Source organism: Entelurus aequoreus, linkage group LG14 (assembly GCF_033978785.1).
Source record: "Entelurus aequoreus isolate RoL-2023_Sb linkage group LG14, RoL_Eaeq_v1.1, whole genome shotgun sequence".
NCBI lineage: Eukaryota > Metazoa > Chordata > Actinopteri > Syngnathiformes > Syngnathidae > Entelurus > Entelurus aequoreus.
In genome coordinates this window covers 32,086,114-32,105,651 of record NC_084744.1, presented here as the reverse complement: position 1 = coordinate 32,105,651, position 19,538 = coordinate 32,086,114, and the positions used below count along the sequence as shown (strand labels likewise).

The 19,538-nt window shown below is 37.4% G+C and overlaps 2 protein-coding genes across 2 annotated transcripts in view; both read right to left on the bottom strand.

Moving 5' to 3' along the window:
- LOC133664756 (cadherin-12-like) overlaps positions 1–19,538 on the bottom strand; it is a 224,916-nt gene that overhangs the window by 68,511 nt on the left and 136,867 nt on the right. The gene's annotated exons all lie outside the window — the stretch shown is intronic.
- The window catches only part of LOC133664276 (zinc finger protein 585A-like), a 46,041-nt gene that overhangs the window by 22,326 nt on the left and 4,177 nt on the right, over positions 1–19,538 (bottom strand). Inside the window, exon 3 of the mRNA XM_062068788.1 lies at positions 6,825–7,012. Coding sequence (XP_061924772.1) covers positions 6,825–7,012 — 188 coding nt within the window. The remainder of the gene's footprint in view (positions 1–6,824; positions 7,013–19,538) is intronic.

The window sequence follows — 19,538 nt, the reverse complement described above, 5'->3', positions numbered from 1 at the left end:
TATCTGTTTCTATATTTATATTTTATATTATTGTCATTATTATTTTTGTAAATTTATTTATTTGTTAATATTATTTTACTATTTGTTTATATTCTTTTATTTTTTATTATCATCTTTTTTTAACTATCTGTTTATATTCATTTATTTTGTATTATCTTTTTTTAACTATCTGTTTATATTATTTTATTTTGTATAATTATCATTATTATTTTGTAAATTTATTTATTTGTTAATATTATTTTACTATCTGTTTATATTCTTGTATTTTTTATTATTATCTTTTTTTAACTATTTGTTTATATTATTTTATTTTGTATTATTATCATTTTTTTAACTATCTGTTTGAATTTTTTTATTTTGTATTATTATCATTATTATTTTTTAAACTATCTGTTTCTATTTTTATATTTTATATTATCATTATTATTTTTGTAAATGTATTTATTTGTTAATATTATTTTACTCACTGTTTATATTATTTTATTTGTTATTAAATTATATTGTTATTATTATATTATAAATTATATTATATAATTTATTAAATTCAATTAAATTATTATTATAATTTGTTTAACCATATGTTTGTACTCTTTTATTTTGTATTATTATCATTATTACTATTTTTTATTTATTTGTTAATATTAATATAACTATTTTGTTCTTTTTGTTCTTTTGCTGTTTTTCTCTTTTTGGGGGTAGGGGAGGGGTGGCATCGTTGGGATATAAACCAAAAAAATGTTTGCATTTAGGGCAGACAATAGATGTATGAAAATATGATGTCACGGATAGGAATGTCTGATACTGGATGTCAATAAAAATTCAATAAAATTTAAAATTAAATTTAAAAGAGTATTCATACTCCTTGACATTTTCCACGTTGTTTTCACAGAAATACTGTTTATACTATTGTAGGGTTGTCCACATTTTTTTCCCCACCGAAGGCTGCGTACTGAAAATGTAAAACATGGAAATAATAAAATTGAAATAATAATAAAAAAATATAAAAACGCTACACATTTGAGAGCAACAGATAGGTTTTTTTTCAGGGCTGATACTGATTATTAGCAGTCAAAGAGGCCGATCACCGATATTTGGAGCCGATATTCCCTTGCAGTAAAAGTTATTTAAACATGAATACAAGGGTTGTACGGTACTAGTATAGTATCACGGTACTAATGAATCAAAAACGGTACTATACTCTGTTTGAAAAGTACCGCTTCCCGGGCATGACTCCACATCATGACGTTGCTGGTTTTATGAGCAGAGGAGCATGTTCCGCAGCGCACACACACAGAGTACTTACAAGCAGACACAGTGTGTAGACGGAAAAGGGAGAACGGACGCATTTTGGTGTAAAAAGTAAAGATAAAGGTGAAGTTGTGGTCCCCTTTATTTAGAAAAGTATTGAAATAGATTTTGGTACCAAAATATTGGTATCTGGACCCTAATGAATAGTATATGTCAATATATAGCTGGAAATAGCTTTAAGTTTTTGTTTTTTTGTTAAACAGAATTTTTGGGGCAACGTGGGACCACATATGGTTTTTCTTCTTCTTCTCCAGATTTTCCCGCGCTCTACCTTCCACATTTCCCCCCCGATTCAAACCGTTCCAACTTCAAACTGCTCAGCCTATTCGGGAATCGCGGACTTTCCTTTGACAAATTCCAAAAATTCCCAGAATTCCAAGTTTTCCGGGACATTTTTCCCCATTCAAAAAGAATTGGCCATTTTTCAAGGTTAGTAAGTTTTACAATATAACTAAAACAATTCTTACTTACTAAACCGTCCCATGTGTGATGTATGTAGGAGTCCTTTTAAGCACGTTTGTACATACTATTGTAATGTAATGAAGCAAGTTTCGTTAGCATTAGCTAATATGCTAACACTTTGGCAAGTGTCTGTGTTAGTACTATAAACTTACAATGGTAAATTCCTCAGTAAATTCACCAAAACGTCACCGGGCAGTTATTGAGTCTGTTTAGCTGATTGGAGAGCTAGCTTGCGCAGCTCGTGTGTCCATGACGATGACTTCTGTTTTGTTTGATCCGCCGTTTTACTGCCTTGTTACAGACACAATTAAGCTATGTAAATAAACATTTACAGTATATTGCTGTGTAAATAGCTTATTTCACAACGTATTTATCTGCGACTTATCGTCCGGGGCGGCTAAAATACGAAAAAATATTTATTTCTAACATTTTGCGGGCGTGGCTTATACACGAGTGCACTCTATAGTCTGGAAAATACAGTACGCCCAAGATGTCATTAACCTAAATACTGCAACACATTTCAGGCAAAGACGGTGTGTTTGCGACCATGGGAAAAATGGACCTCAAATCCAAACCACACGACCATAAAACATTAACATTAACTGGCCGGTACAGTGTGAATTTATATATTTAGTCTATTATTTACGCTTTATTGACAAGTGATGTACCGAAAACTTGACCACCAAAAAAATACTTTGCTCACCGAAAACCGCGCTACCGAAACCGGATGTAAACAAAACGCACGCCATTGTCTGGAGCGTTGTCAGCATGTCTGTGATGTGGACGTGATTTTTATATATATTGCAGATATACCCACAGACAGCCACCTACAAAATGTGCAAATATTAAAGAGGACAGTGGCGACTTTTAAGAAGAGAAACCAGACCAACAGCGCCAAGCAACCTCTTTAGTCAGGGACAGAAATAGAGTCTCTAAACACAACTACACTCTATAATAACACCAGAAGAAGATGCTAGATTTGTTGATCGTTGTTTTGAATAAAAAATATCAACAAAGTACCTTGTGCAAAAAAGCAGCAACAATTGAAAATATGGCAAAATGATAAAAAATATTTTAATACTAACTAATAATAACAGATTTGTTTTGAATGTGCGTGTATACATTTTTTGAGCCTTTTTAAAGAAAATCATACCGTCATAGCAAATTATGCAAATTACTCGATGACATCATGGTGACCACGCCCATAACCCAATGGCGGGCTGTGCGTTTCCCACCTAGGCCTTCAGTGATGTCCTAGTAAGTCCGACATTAATAAATACCCCTCAAAATACCATAATTGAGGTCCCCACATGACCACGGCCGGAGAAATACTACACAGAAACACATTTACGCACTACTGGACATTGAATCACCTCAACGGTGTACAATATATTTCGGCACATTTTAAAAATCAACGAACCCGCATCAGCATTTAAAACACACCTAACGTGGTACTGTCGAAATTAAAATAACCGTAAAGAACATATTACATGTGGAAAAATAAATAAATAAAATATTTGAACTTTTTCTTTGTGAGTTTTAAAAAAAATTGAGAACCGATGATTTCTCCGTTGGCCGGGTATGACTCCTTCCTGCTTTTCGCAAATTACAACGTGTGATCGGATTCTCACTCGGGAGTGACAATTGAGAATCCAATAACAAGTCACATTTAGCGTAAGGCTACCTAGACGGGCTACTGTCGACAACTCGTGATCTGATTGGCTATCGCAACGGTCTATCCGGCAGAATTCACACAGCGCTGGCAACAAGCTCGCTGAATTCTGATTGGATAAAAGCTCGAACGTAAAGACCAGCAACACTGGAGCCTAATAAGACATGAAGAGAATATGGTGAATACTTTATGGAAAGTAGATTCAAATGAACTTGTATTAACCTATGATCATGATCTATGTTAGGTATCTAGGCCAGGGGTCGGCAACCTTTACCACTCAAAGAGCCATTTTGGAAAGTTTCACAAATTAAAGAAAACAATGGGAGCCACAAAAAAAATTTGAAAATTTAAAATGAAAAACACCGCATACAAAGCTTAAATTGCTTTGCGCTATGTTAACCAGGGGTCTCTGACACACGCACCGGCACGCATCTTAATAAGGAAATTTAATGTTAGTGCGGCCCGCGACTTTTAATTGAATGGCGCTTGATAGCGTCTTTCTTGCCAACCCTCTCAATTTTCCGGGAGACTCCCAAATTTCAGGACGTGCTGGCACCGCTTTTAGCGCCCTCTGCAGCCTGCCCAAACAGCGTACCTGCTTTGCCACATGTTGAATGTAGCTTTTGCTAGCTCACGTAAGTGCCAGCAAGGCATACTTGTTCAACAGCCACACAGCTTACACTGACGGTAGCCGTACAAATACAACTTTAACACTGTTGCGTTACAAATATGCGCCACACTTTGAACCCACACCAAAAAAGAATGACAAACACATTTCTGGAGAACATCTGCACTGTAACACAACATAAACACAACGCAACAAATACCCAGAATCCCATGCAGCCCTAACTCTTCCGCTCAACCGACGCACGGAGAGGGGGGTGGGGGGGGTTGATGTGTGGGGGGGTTTGGTGGTAGCGGGGGTGGAAAATGTAGACCGGAAGAGTTAGGGCTGCATGGGATTCTGGGTATTTGTTGTGTTGTGTTTCGGTGCGGATGTTCTCCAGAAATGTTTTTGTCATTCTTTTTTGGTGTGGGTTCACAGTGTGGCGCATATTTGTAACGTAACAGTGTTAAAGTTAACTTTTTAACTTTAACTTATACGGCCACCGTCAGTGTAAGCTGTGTGGCCGTTGAACAAGTATGCCTTGCTGTCGCCTACGTGTGCAAGTAAAAGCAACACAAAACATGTGGCCTGGCTGGCACGCTGTTTGTAAATGCTATAGAGGACAATTAATGCAGTGCCATTAGGGCACGCCCTTGATTAATTAATTAGAGTGAAAATAGGATAATATTTACCCTGGGAGATTTCTAGGAGAGGCGGTCTCCTGGGAAAATCAGGGGGGGGGGGGTTGTTGGAAAACCGGGAGGGTCGGCAAGTATGCAGCTGAGCCGCATCAGAGTGGTCAAAGAGCCGCATGCGGCTCCGGAGCCGCAGGTTGCCGACCCCTGATCTAGGCAGTTTAGGGGGAACCCCTGTAAAACTGTATTGAAAATAGATTTTTTTTTATCAAGTGGTAGCTCCTGAATCTAGCTATAATCTGAATCCTGCTTTGGAAATAGTCTGTACCCCTTTCAGACATTGCATTTAGTTCCCATTAAAACATTCACGTGTTGCACAATGAGATGTAAGCAGGGGATCATGTGTACATTCCTGCAACTTCCTGTTTGTAAAAAATATATTTTTTATTAGCATTTGTTTAATATACTAACAGCATTTCATGATTAATATTTATAAATTAAGATTCCTAATAAATGACACTAGAATAAGCACACATTTGATTGGTAAATCATAGTGTAACGACCTGGAATTACACTTTATGTGTGGTGTTAGAGTTGTCCGACTTTTTGTGTGTCTGTAAAGGCATCACTGGTTAAGTGCCATATGTGCATGTGTTGGCGCAAGTGAGAAAGAGTGATCGGCTGCTGTTGATATAACAAAGTTGCTTTTTTGGTCTGGTTTGTACTGCAGAAAATGACCAGTTTTGCTAGATATCATTTTTTTTAATAATGTTTTGGTGATGTGTTTATGGCCGAAAATAAAAAGTTTTGCTCAGTAAAGTGATGGATGGAATTCATGTCCCCAAAGCGTCTCGACAGACGTTACAATATTTGAACAATGATGACGAAAACTGTTTCCTCTGTCGTGTCGAAAATTGTTATGCGCTTATTTTTTTATTTGATTTTGTGCGTGGCATAGATTTGCCGTGCGCAGAGGACGCTTGAGCAGTGCACAATTGCACAGGCGCGCACCTTAGAGGGAACGTTGGTTTGGAGGAGAAAAGGTGAGGCCTTTAATCCCAGGAACACCACTCCTACCGTCAAGCATGGTGGTGGTAGTATTATGGGCCTGTTTTGCTGCCAATGGAACTGGTGCTTTACAGAGAGTAAATGGGACAATGAAAAAGGAGGATTACCTCCAAATTCTTCAGGACAAGCTAAAATCATCAGCCCGGAGGTTGGGTCTAGGGCGCAGTTGGGTGTTCCAACAGGACAATGACCCCAAACACACGTCAAAAGTGGTAAAGGAATGGCTAAATCAGGCCAGGTTTTAGAATGGCCTTCCCAAAGTCCTGACTTAAATGTGTGGACAATGCTGAAGAAACAAGTCCATGTCCATGCTCATAACATTTTTCCCCCTATAAAGAAATAATGTTAACTCAATAAAGTGTATTTGTTTTTTTAGCTTTAACTTTTCATTTTTTTAGCATTGTAACCACATTTGCAAACAACTTTTCTCTTCATAGAATTTTCTTTCAATAAAGAAATAAAGTGCAAAAATGTCAAAGCATCATAACAAACAGTTATGTCAAATAGCAGCAGAAGTGCACTTTTTGGAGAGCTGTATTATTTTCAGTTTTGTGCCCAAGGGACTGATTTTATTTAACACTATATTATTATTTATACACCTATAGTGATCACAGAAAAGGTTGTTTTTGTGTTACTGTATATATTTGTTTCTCTGAAAAATCCCACTTAATATACTTTGGGTAACAAAAGTCAATATTTATTTTTATTTTTTTATTTTTTTAGGTGGGTAACAGTCAATATGTATTTATTTATTAGGTTTTATTTTTTTATTATATAATAAAAGTGAGCTTTTGTTAAGCCAAATATTGTGTTTTTTTCCATATACAACAACCTATCTGGACTCGATAAGAGAATCGATAAGGAATCGGTTCGATAAGAGGATTCGATAATAGGCTCGAACTCGATAATTCCTTATCAAACATCATCCCTAGCCATGACATGATGTTCTTTACAAGTCTATGTAAACTTTTGACCACGACTGTACATGTCAAATCAAATGTTATTATACACGTGTAGTGTTACTAATCAAATATGAAGTTAGTAAAGATGTGAGAGTAAGAAGTAAACAAACCTGTTCTGTGTAACACAACTTGATGATGTTTCTTATAATAAGCGTCCAGGAGTTGATGTTGTCGCTCCTTCTCCTCTTTTGTTCTAGAAAGTTCCCCCTCGTTCTCTTCCATCGTTCTTTCGCACATCTCCACACAATCACAACACTTTAAACTCACACTTGATCTCCGTTTAGCGATGTTTAAACAACTTCCGGTTCGCTTTGTTAGCAGCTAACAAGCTAAGCTAACTCCCAAGCTAAGCTAGCATTAAACTGACTAATGTGTCCGACTACAAACAATTAGGAACGATGTTTACGTTGTTAAAGGACGTATATGTGTGCACGTACGTACTTGTTAAGGACAAGCAACATTAATATCGTCGTTTCCATCAAACGCCATCTTGGCTTGTATTCCTCCTGTTCTCGCGCGGCGTTCTCAGATCTCGCGAGAGAAACAAGTCGGCTATAGACGCTGGCCATTACAATACTGTGCTGCTATCTGCTGGCGACTTTTGGCTACTGCACGATACATTGAAATGCAGGCGAGATCTGGTAGCTTTTGGGTCATTTTTTTTATATGGTGCCTTTTGCGTCCCCAGTATAAATCATGTCATATTTTCTCAAAATATTTACAATTGCTCATTCCATTAGTTTCTTTGTGTATGGTAAATTGTTGTCTATCATAAATACAGTGATATGGGCTTCAAACATTAGAATATATATTTTTTAAAGCTTTTGTTAAAGTTCTATTATGCGATTTTGCCATGTCCCTGGTGCTGTTTATTCAACTTTAATCTAGAAAATAACAAATAAAAACATATATTTTTAATTTTTTTTTGTTATGATATAATTATCATAGACAAGCTCTCTTTAGTCATATGGTGTATATTATCAAAATCGTAAAAAGAATTACAAAAAAATAAGGTTCTATGTCTGTCCCTGTGGTCGCTGTCCACTCTGTTAAGTTGCGTTACTGTCCCTTTAAGAAAACAACCACATTTGTCAGTGACATCATTCTCATCAGGTAACATCACACCAGTGGCGGGAAACTCAACTCTGGTAAGCTGTGTGGTTTTTTAGCTCTCTTACTATCTGATGTTGATGTTTTTATGAAGTGAATTTAATGTGGTTGAACATAACGTGTCCACTCTGTTAGGCCTAAATAATAAGGAGATCAATCAAATTGAAATTTTTCAAAACATGTTTGTGTGAAATTATAGATTTCTTATCAATTATTCAAGTCCATGCTAGCTGTTATGTTAACACAGGCAGGCTGAAGGCTAACTTTAGCTCAAAATGTCCACCGTGTTAGTGTCCACCGTGTTAGCCTCATTCAACTAACACGGTGGACATCAACCTAACAGATTGGACATGTATATAGTAATGTTGACTTATCACAATGTATATGTAGTGCTATTATGCATTCAACAGCAGTTTCTTTCATAATTCTTGGTTAATCATCACTGCTGTTGCAAAATATCATATACAGCAAATACATTGGTGTTAAAAGTACAGTGTTAATGCTTTTCAGTGTGAAGTGTTACGATTTCAGTGGTAAATTCAGCATGTTCTCTCACCAATTCACAGCAGAAGCAGCATAGTATAACGGATAAGGATGCAGGTTGGCATGTGGCAATCATGCACTGAAAACACATGTATGCTGTTATGCATATGTCCTTAACAGAGTGGACATATCCCGTGTGTCACCTCTCATTAATATAGCTAAATATACTATGATTTAGGTGCCTGAGTTCGACCAATATGTTTTTCAGCAAGTTACATATGTCATGTATACAATAGAACATAAAAATATTGGTAAATCAACTATTTATTTTTTACAAGTTATGAAGTCCAAATGGCACCCTATAAAAAAAACGACCCTTTTAGTCATGTGGCCATTTATTGTGAGAATGCTCCAAAGCCTTCACACACCCATCCATCCATTTTCTACCGCTTGTCCCTTCACACATGTTTTTTTTATTATTCAACTTCTTCTTCTTCTCCGGATTTTGGCGCGCTCTACCTTCTACATTTTCCGTTATTATTTTCAAAAAAATTCCCGCTTTTCCCGAAATTCCCAATTTTGGGGGAAATTCCCATTGAAATGATTTGGGCATTCTTCAAACTTCCACAATTCCCACATTCTTCACCCATTCCACCCATAACACATGCCATCATTCTGGAAATTCCAACTATCATTCATCCAAGTTAAAAAAAATTCCAGGATTTTCCAGAATTCCTGGTTTTCCAGAGCCCTATTTTCACCCTTTTTTCTGGCGACTACTCCTTCCACATTTGTCAACGCATTTCAACCATTCCACTGTCAAAACATTCCTCTTAATCAGGACAAAAAAGGAAGTTTTTTTTTCCTGGAAAAATTCCCGGTTTTCCTGAAATTCCGTAATACAATTTCTCAATTCAACATGTTACAACTTCAACATTTCTCAACCGATTTGGAAAATGTCAACACCAACCATTTCAACTCATTCAGACCATTCAAGTTTTGTTTACCATTTTCAAAAAAATTCCCGCTTTTCCCGAAATTCCCAATTTTTTGGGAAATTCCCATTGAAATGAATGGGCCATTCTTCAAACTTCCACAATTCCCACATTCTTAACCCATTCAAACCATTCTACCTATAACACATTCCACCTTTCTGGAAATTCAAACCATCATTCATCCAAGTTCAAAACAATTCCAGGATTTTCCAGAATTCCTGGTTTTCCAGAGCCCTATTTCCACCCTTTTTTTCTGGTGACTACTCCTTCCACATTTTTCAATGCATTTCAACCATTCCACTGTCAAAACATTCCTCTTAATCAGGACCAAAAATTAAGTTGTTTTTTTTAACTGGAAAAATTCCCGGTTTTCCCGAAATTCCAGGAATTCCGTAATACAATTTCTCAATTCAACATGTTACAACTTCAACATTTCTAAACAAATTTGGAAAATGTCAACACCAACCATTTCAACTCATTCAGACCATTAAAGTTTTTTTTTACCATTTTCAAAAAAATTCCCGCTTTTCCCGAAATTCCCAATTTTTTGGGAAATTCCCATTGAAATGAATTGGCCATTCCTCAAACTTCCACAATTCCCACATTCTTAACCCATTCAAACCATTCCACCTATAACACATTCCACCTTTCTGGAAATTCAAACTATTATTCATCCAAGGTCAAACAAATTCCAGGATTTTCCAGAATTCCTGGTTTTCCAGAGCCCTATTTCCACCCTTTTTTCTGTCGACTACTCCTTCCACATTTTTCAACGCATTTCAACCATTCCACTGTCAAAACATTCCTCTTAATCAGGACAAAAAATAAAGTTGTTTTTTTTTACTTGAAAAATTCCCGGTTTTCCCGAAATTCCAGGAATTCCGTAATACAATTCCTCAATTCAACATGTTACAACTTCAACATTTCCCAACCGATTTGCAAAATGTCAACACCAACCATTTCAACTCATTTAGACCATTCAAGTTTTTTTTTTACCATTTTCAAAAACATTCCCGCTTTTCCCGAAATTCCCAATTTTTTGGGAAATTTTTTGGGAAATTTTTTCAACGGATTTCAACCATTCCACTGTCAAAACATTCTTCTCAATCAGGACAAAAAAAATGATTTTTTTTTTTAACTGGAAAAATTCCTGGTTTTCCTGAAATTCCAGGAATTCCGTAATACAATTTCTCAATTCAACATGTTACAACTTGAACATTTCTCAACCGATTTGGAAAAATTCAACACCGACCATTTCACCTCATTCAGACCATTCAAGTTTTTTTACCATTTTCAAAAAAATTCCCAATTTTTTGGGAAATTCCTATTGAAATGAATTGGCCATTCTTCAAACTTCCACAATTCCCACATTCTTCAACCCATTCAAACCATTCCAACTATAACACATTCCATCATTCGGCAAATTCAAACAATCATTCATCCAAGTTAAAAAAATGTCCAGGATTTTCCAGAATTCCTGGTTTTTCAGAGCCCTATTTTCACCCTTTTTTCTAGCGACCATTCCTTCCACATTTTTCAACGCATTTCAACCATTCCACTGTCAAAACATTCCTCTAAATCAGGACAAAAAATGAAGTTGTTTTTTTTAACTGGAAAAATTCCTGGTTTTCCTGAAATTCCAGGAATTCCGTAATACAATTCCTCAATACAACATGTTACAACTTCAACATTTCCCAACCGATTTGGAAAATTTCAACACCGACCATTTCACCTCATTCAGACCATTCAAGTTTTTTTTTACCATTTAGAAAAAAATCCAGATTTTCCCGAAATTCCCAATTTTTTGGGAAATTCCCATTGAAATTAATTGGCCATTCTTCAAACTTCCACAATTCCCACATTCTTCAACCCATTCAACCCATTCCACCTATAACACATTCCACCTTTCTGGAAATTTAAACTATTATTCATCCAAGTTAAAAAAAATTCCAGGATTTTTCCAGAATTCCTGGTTTTCCAGAGCCCTACTTCCGCCCTTTTTTCTGGCGACTACTCCTTCCACATTTTTCAACGCATTTTAACCATTCCACCGTCAAAACATTCCTCTTAATCAGGACAAAAAATGAAGTTGCTTTTTTTTTAAACTGGAAAAATTCCCAGTTTTCCCGAAATTCCAGGAATTCCGTAATACAATTCCTCAATACAACATGTTACAACTTCAACATTTCCCAACCGATTTGGAAAATGTCAACACCAACCATTTCAACTCATTCAGACCATTCAAGTTTTGTTCACCATTTTCAAAAAAAATCCAGCTTTTCCCGAAATTCCCAATTTTTTGGGAAATTCCCATTGAAATGAATTGGCCATTCCTCAAACTTCCACAATTCCCACATTCTTAACCCATTCAAACCATTCCACCTATAACACATTCCACCTTTCTGGAAATTCAAACTATTATTCATCCAAGGTCAAACAAATTCCAGGATTTTCCAGAATTCCTGGTTTTCCAGAGCCCTATTTCCACCCTTTTTTCTGTCGACTACTCCTTCCACATTTTTCAACGCATTTCAACCATTCCACTGTCAAAACATTCCTCTTAATCAGGACAAAAAATAAAGTTGTTTTTTTTTACTTGAAAAATTCCCGGTTTTCCCGAAATTCCAGGAATTCCGTAATACAATTCCTCAATTCAACATGTTACAACTTCAACATTTCCCAACCGATTTGCAAAATGTCAACACCAACCATTTCAACTCATTTAGACCATTCAAGTTTTTTTTTTACCATTTTCAAAAACATTCCCGCTTTTCCCGAAATTCCCAATTTTTTGGGAAATTTTTTGGGAAATTTTTTCAACGGATTTCAACCATTCCACTGTCAAAACATTCTTCTCAATCAGGACAAAAAAAATGATTTTTTTTTTTTAACTGGAAAAATTCCTGGTTTTCCTGAAATTCCAGGAATTCCGTAATACAATTTCTCAATTCAACATGTTACAACTTGAACATTTCTCAACCGATTTGGAAAAATTCAACACCGACCATTTCACCTCATTCAGACCATTCAAGTTTTTTTACCATTTTCAAAAAAATTCCCAATTTTTTGGGAAATTCCTATTGAAATGAATTGGCCATTCTTCAAACTTCCACAATTCCCACATTCTTCAACCCATTCAAACCATTCCAACTATAACACATTCCATCATTCGGCAAATTCAAACAATCATTCATCCAAGTTAAAAAAATGTCCAGGATTTTCCAGAATTCCTGGTTTTTCAGAGCCCTATTTTCACCCTTTTTTCTAGCGACCATTCCTTCCACATTTTTCAACGCATTTCAACCATTCCACTGTCAAAACATTCCTCTAAATCAGGACAAAAAATGAAGTTGTTTTTTTTAACTGGAAAAATTCCTGGTTTTCCTGAAATTCCAGGAATTCCGTAATACAATTCCTCAATACAACATGTTACAACTTCAACATTTCCCAACCGATTTGGAAAATTTCAACACCGACCATTTCACCTCATTCAGACCATTCAAGTTTTTTTTTTACCATTTAAAAAAAAATCCAGATTTTCCCGAAATTCCCAATTTTTTGGGAAATTCCCATTGAAATTAATTGGCCATTCTTCAAACTTCCACAATTCCCACATTCTTCAACCCATTCAACCCATTCCACCTATAACACATTCCACCTTTCTGGAAATTTAAACTATTATTCATCCAAGTTAAAAAAAATTCCAGGATTTTTCCAGAATTCCTGGTTTTCCAGAGCCCTACTTCCGCCCTTTTTTCTGGCGACTACTCCTTCCACATTTTTCAACGCATTTTAACCATTCCACCGTCAAAACATTCCTCTTAATCAGGACAAAAAATGAAGTTGCTTTTTTTTTAAACTGGAAAAATTCCCAGTTTTCCCGAAATTCCAGGAATTCCGTAATACAATTCCTCAATACAACATGTTACAACTTCAACATTTCCCAACCGATTTGGAAAATGTCAACACCAACCATTTCAACTCATTCAGACCATTCATGTTTTGTTCACCATTTTCAAAAAAAATCCAGCTTTTCCCGAAATTCCCAATTTTTTGGGAAATTCACATTGAAATGAATTGGCCATTCTTCAAACTTCCACAATTCCCACATTCTTCAACCCATTCAAACCATTCTACCTATAACACATTCCACCATTCTGGAAATTCAAACCATCATTCATCCAAGTTCAAAAAAATTCCAGGATTTTCCAGAATTCCTGGTTTTCCAGAGCCCTATATCCACCCTTTTTTTCTGGTGACTACTCCTTCCACATTTTTCAACGCATTTCAACCATTCCACTGTCAAAACATTCCTCTTAATCAGGACCAAAAATTAAGTTGTTTTTTTTAACTGGAAAAATTCCCGGTTTTCCCGAAATTCCAGGAATTCCGTAATACAATTTCTCAATTCAACATTTTACAACTTCAACATTTCTAAAAAAAAATGTGGAAAATGTCAACACCAACCATTTCAACTCATTCAGACCATTCAAGTTTTTTACCATTTTCCAAAAAATTCCCGCTTTTCCTGAAATTCCTAATTTTGGGGGAAATTCCCATTGAAATTAATTGGCCATTCTTCAAACTTCCACAATTCCCACATTCTTCAAACCATTCCACCTATAACACATTCCACCATTCTGGAAATTCAAACCATCATTCATCCAAGTTAAAAAAATTCCAGGATTTTCCGGAATTCCTGGTTTTCCAGAGCCCTATTTCCACCCTTTTTTCTGGCGACTACTCCTTCCACATTTTTCAACGCATTTCAACCATTCCACTGTCAAAACATTCCTCTTAATCAGGACAAAAAGTATTTTTTTTTTAACTGGAAAAATTCCTGGTTTTCCCGAAATTCCAGGAATTCCGTAATACAATTTCTCAACTCATCATGTTACAACTTCAACATTTCTCAACAGATTTGGAAAATTTCAACACCAACCATTTCAACTCATTCAGACCATTCAAGTTTTTTGCCATTTTCAAAAAAATTCCCGCTTTTCCCGAAATTCCCAATTTTTTGGGAAATTCCCATTGAAATGAATTGGCCATTCTTCAAACTTCCACAATTCCCACATTCTTCAACCCATTCAAACCATTCCAACTATAACACATTCCATCATTCGGCAAATTCAAACAATCATTCATCCAAGTTAAAAAAATGTCCAGGATTTTCCAGAATTCCTGGTTTTTCAGAGCCCTATTTTCACCCTTTTTTCTAGCGACCATTCCTTCCACATTTTTCAACGCATTTCAACCATTCCACTGTCAAAACATTCCTCTAAATCAGGACAAAAAATGAAGTTGTTTTTTTTAACTGGAAAAATTCCCGGTTTTCCCGAAATTCCAGGAATTCCGTAATACAATTTCTCAATTCAACATTTTACAACTTCAACATTTCTAAAAAAAAATGTGGAAAATGTCAACACCAACCATTTCAACTCATTCAGACCATTCAAGTTTTTTACCATTTTCCAAAAAATTCCCGCTTTTCCTGAAATTCCTAATTTTGGGGGAAATTCCCATTGAAATTAATTGGCCATTCTTCAAACTTCCACAATTCCCACATTCTTCAAACCATTCCACCTATAACACATTCCACCATTCTGGAAATTCAAACCATCATTCATCCAAGTTAAAAAAATTCCAGGATTTTCCGGAATTCCTGGTTTTCCAGAGCCCTATTTCCACCCTTTTTTCTGGCGACTACTCCTTCCACATTTTTCAACGCATTTCAACCATTCCACTGTCAAAACATTCCTCTTAATCAGGACAAAAAGTATTTTTTTTTTAACTGGAAAAATTCCTGGTTTTCCCGAAATTCCAGGAATTCCGTAATACAATTTCTCAACTCATCATGTTACAACTTCAACATTTCTCAACAGATTTGGAAAATTTCAACACCAACCATTTCAACTCATTCAGACCATTCAAGTTTTTTGCCATTTTCAAAAAAATTCCCGCTTTTCCCGAAATTCCCAATTTTTTGGGAAATTCCCATTGAAATGAATTGGCCATTCTTCAAACTTCCACAATTCCCACATTCTTAACCCATTCAAACCATGACACCTATAACACATTCCACCTTTCTGCAAATTCAAACTATTATTCATCCAAGGTCAAACAAATTCCAGGATTTTCCAGAATTCCTGGTTTTCCAGAGCCCTATTTTCACCCTTTTTTCTGTCGACTACTCCTTCCACATTTTTCAACGCATTTCAACTATTCCACTGTCAAAACATTCCTCTTAATCAGGACAAAAAGTGTTGTTTTTTTTACTGGAAAAATTCCTGGTTTTCCCGAAATTCCAGGAATTCTGTAATACAATTTCTCAACTCATCATGTTACAACTTCAACATTTCTCAACCGATTTGGAAAATGTCATCACCAACCATTTCAACTCATTCAGACCATTCAAGTTTTTTTTTTACAATTTAAAAAAAAAAATCCAGATTTTCCCAAAATTCCCAATTTTTTGGGAAATTCCCATTGAAATGAATTGGCCATTCTTCAAACTTCCACAATTCCCACATTCTTCAACCCATTCCACTTCTAACACATTCCACCATTCTGGAAATTTAAACTATTATTCATCCAAGTTAAAAAAAATTCCAGGATTTTTCCAGAATTCCTGGTTTTCCAGAACCCTACTTCCGCCCTTTTTTCTGGCGACTACTACTTCCACATTTTTCAACGCATTTCAACCATTCCACTGTCAAAACATTCCTCTTAATCAGGACAAAAAATGAAGTTGCTTTTTTTTAAACTGGAAAAATTCCCAGTTTTCCCGAAATTCCAGGAATTCCGTAATACAATTTTTCAATTCAACATGTTACAACTTCAACATTTCTCAACAGATTTGGAAAATTTAAACACCAACCATTTCAACTCATTCAGACCATTCAAATTGTTTACCAATTTCAAAAAAATTCCCGCTTTTCCCGAAATTCCCAATTTTTTGGGAAATTCCCATTGAAATGAATTGGCCATTCCTCAAACTTCCACAATTCCCACATTCTTCAACCCATTCAAACCATTCCACCTATAACACAGTCCACCTTTCTGGAAATTCAAAATATTATTCATCCAAGGTCAAACAAATTCCAGGATTTTCCAGAATTCCTGGTTTTCCAGAGCCCTATTTCCACCCTTTTTTCTGGCGACTACTACTTCCACATTTTTCAACGCATTTCAACCATTCCACTGTCAAAACATTCCTCTTAATCAGGACAAAGAAAGAGTTTTTTTTTTTTTTACTGGAAAAATTCCCGGTTTTCCTGAAATTCCAGGAATTCCGTAATACAATTCCTCAATTCAACATGTTACAACTTCAATATTTCTCAACCGATTTGGAAAATTTCAACACCGACCATTTGAACTCATTCAGACCATTGAAGTTTTTTTTTTACCATTTTCAAAAAAATTCCCGAAATTCCCAATTTTTGGGGAAATTCCCATTGAAATGAATCGGCCATTCTTTATATTTCCACAATTCCCACATTCTTCAACCCATTCAAGTTATTCCACCTATAACACATTCCACCATTCTGGACATTCAGACTACCCCTTTTCTAAGTTACATTTTATTTCCCAGATTTCCCAAAATTCCCTCATACCATTTACTACTTCAACATTTCTTGCCCGATTTAACCAATTCCTACACCAACCAATTCAGTCAATTCAGGACATTCATGCTCCTAATCATTTTCAAAAAATACCGCTTTTCCCCAAATTCACAAATTTCCAGGAAGTTCCCATTGAAATGATAGGGACATTTTCCAAGTTGCACAATTCCCACATTTTTCAGCCTATTCAAACCATTCCAACATTAACACATTCCACTCAACCTGGACATTCAAACTAACACTTTCCCAAGTTCCAAACCAAATTCCCGTTTTCCTGGAAATTCAAACTCTTCAACATTCAAACCATTCCAACATTCAAACTATTCTTACATTCATACTACATTCTGTCAGCATTTCAGTTCAACTTCAGCATTGGAGCATTCACACGCAATTCCTTCAGGAATTTTCTCTTCTAGTTTACTTTGTTTTGCTATAATCGGAATAAACCACAAAAACAACAACAAATTTGTGAACAGTGGACGATGTTCCGTACCGCTATTGTCGAGGTGGCCGATTGGAGATGTGGCCTCAAGGTGGTTGGTGCCTGTCGTGGTGGGAATCCTAGAACCCGTCAAGCTGAAGAAAGAGTCTTGAAGGGTTCTTTTGACTCATAGGACTCCGGAGGCAGCAGACCGGTACCGACAGGCCAAGCGGTGTGTGGCTTCAGCAGTCGCGGAGGCAAATACTCGGACATGGAGGAGTTCAGGGAAGCCATGGAAAACGACTTCCAGACGGCTTCGAAGCGATTCCGGACCACCACCCGCCGCCTCAGGAAGGAGAAGCAGTGCACTATCAACACCGTGTATGGTGAGGATGGTGTTCTGCTTCCTCGACTGCGGATGTTGTGGATCGGTGGAGTGAATACTTCGAAGACCTCCTCAATCCTACCAACACGTCGTTCTATGAGGAGGCAGTGCCTGGGGAATCTGTGGTGGGCTCTCCTATTTCTGGGGCTGATGTTGTCGAGGCAGTTAAAAAGCTTCTCTGTGGCAAGGCCCCGCGGGTGGATGAGATCCGCCCGGAGTTCCTTAAGGCTCTGGATGCTGTGGGGCTGTCTTTGTTGACAAGACTCTGCAACATCGCGTGGACATCAGGGGCGGTACCTCTGGATTGACAGACCGGGGTGGTAGTTCCTCTCTTCAAGAAGGGGAACCGGAGGGTGTGTTCCAACTATGGTGGGATCACACTCCTCAGCCTTCCTGGTAAGGTCTATTCAGGTGTACTGGAGAGGAGGCTACGCCGAATAGTCGAACCTCGGATTCAGGAGGAACAGTGTGGTTTTCGTCCTGGTCGTGGAACTGTGGACCAGCTCTATACTCTCGGCAGGGTCCTTGAGGGTGCATAGGAGTTTGCCCAACCAGTCTACATGTGCTTTGTGGACTTGGAGAAGGAATTTGACCGTGTCCCCAGGGAAGTCCTGTGGGGAGTGCTCAGAGAGTATGGGGTAACGGACTGTCTGATTGTGACGGTCCGCTCCCTGTATGATCAGTGTCAGAGCTTGGTCCGCATTGCCGGCAGTAAGTCGGACACGTTTCCAGTGAGGGTCGGACTCCGCCAAGGCTGCACTTTGTCACCCATTCTGTTCTGAACTTTTATGGACAGAATTTCTAGGCGCAGTCAAGGCGTTGAGAGGATCCGGTTTGGTGGCTGCAGGATTAGGTCTCTGCTTTTTGCAGATGGTGTGGTCCTGATGGCTTCATCTGGCCGGGATCTTCAGCTCTCACTGAATCGGTTCACAGCCGAGTGTGAAGAGACTGGGATGGGAATCAGCACAGATGATGTGGTTCGGGCATTTGGTCAGGATGCCACCCGAATTCCTCCTTAGAGAGGTGTTTAGGGCACGTCCGAACGGTAGGAGGCCACGGGGAAGACCCAGGACACTTTGGGAAGACTATGTCTCCCGGCTGGCCTGGGAACGCCTCGGGATCCCCCGGGAGGAGCTGGAAGACGTGGCTGGGGAGAGGGAAGTCTGGGTTTCCCTGCTTAGGCTGCTGCCATACATATCTATTCCACTATACTAAACTCTACTATACTTACTCCACTAAACTAGCCTCTACTTTATCTACTCCACTCTACTAGACTCTACTATATCTACTCCACTCTACTACATCTACTCCACTATATTAGACTCTACAATATCTACTCCAGTATAGTATTGCAATTATTTTTCAACTTATATTCAATTGAATAGACTGCAAAGACAAGATACTTAATGTTCACACTTGAAAACTTTATTTTTTGCATGTTTCAACATGTTTCAAAAACCTGGCACAAGTGGCAAAAAAGACTGAGAAAGTTGAACACTTATTTGGAACATCCCACAGGTGAACGGGCTAATTGGGAACAGGTGGGTGCCATGATTGGGTATAAAAGCAGCTTCCATGAAATGCTCGGTCATTCACAAACAAGGACGGGGCGAGGGTCACCACTTTGTCAACAAATGCCTGAGCAAATTGTTTAAGAACAACATTTCTCAACCAGCTATTGCAAGGAATTTAGGGATTTCACAATCTGCGCTCCGTAATATCATCAAAAGGTTCAGAGAATCTGGAGAAATCACGGCACTTAAGTGATGACATTACGGACCTTGGACCCCTCAGGCAGTACTGTA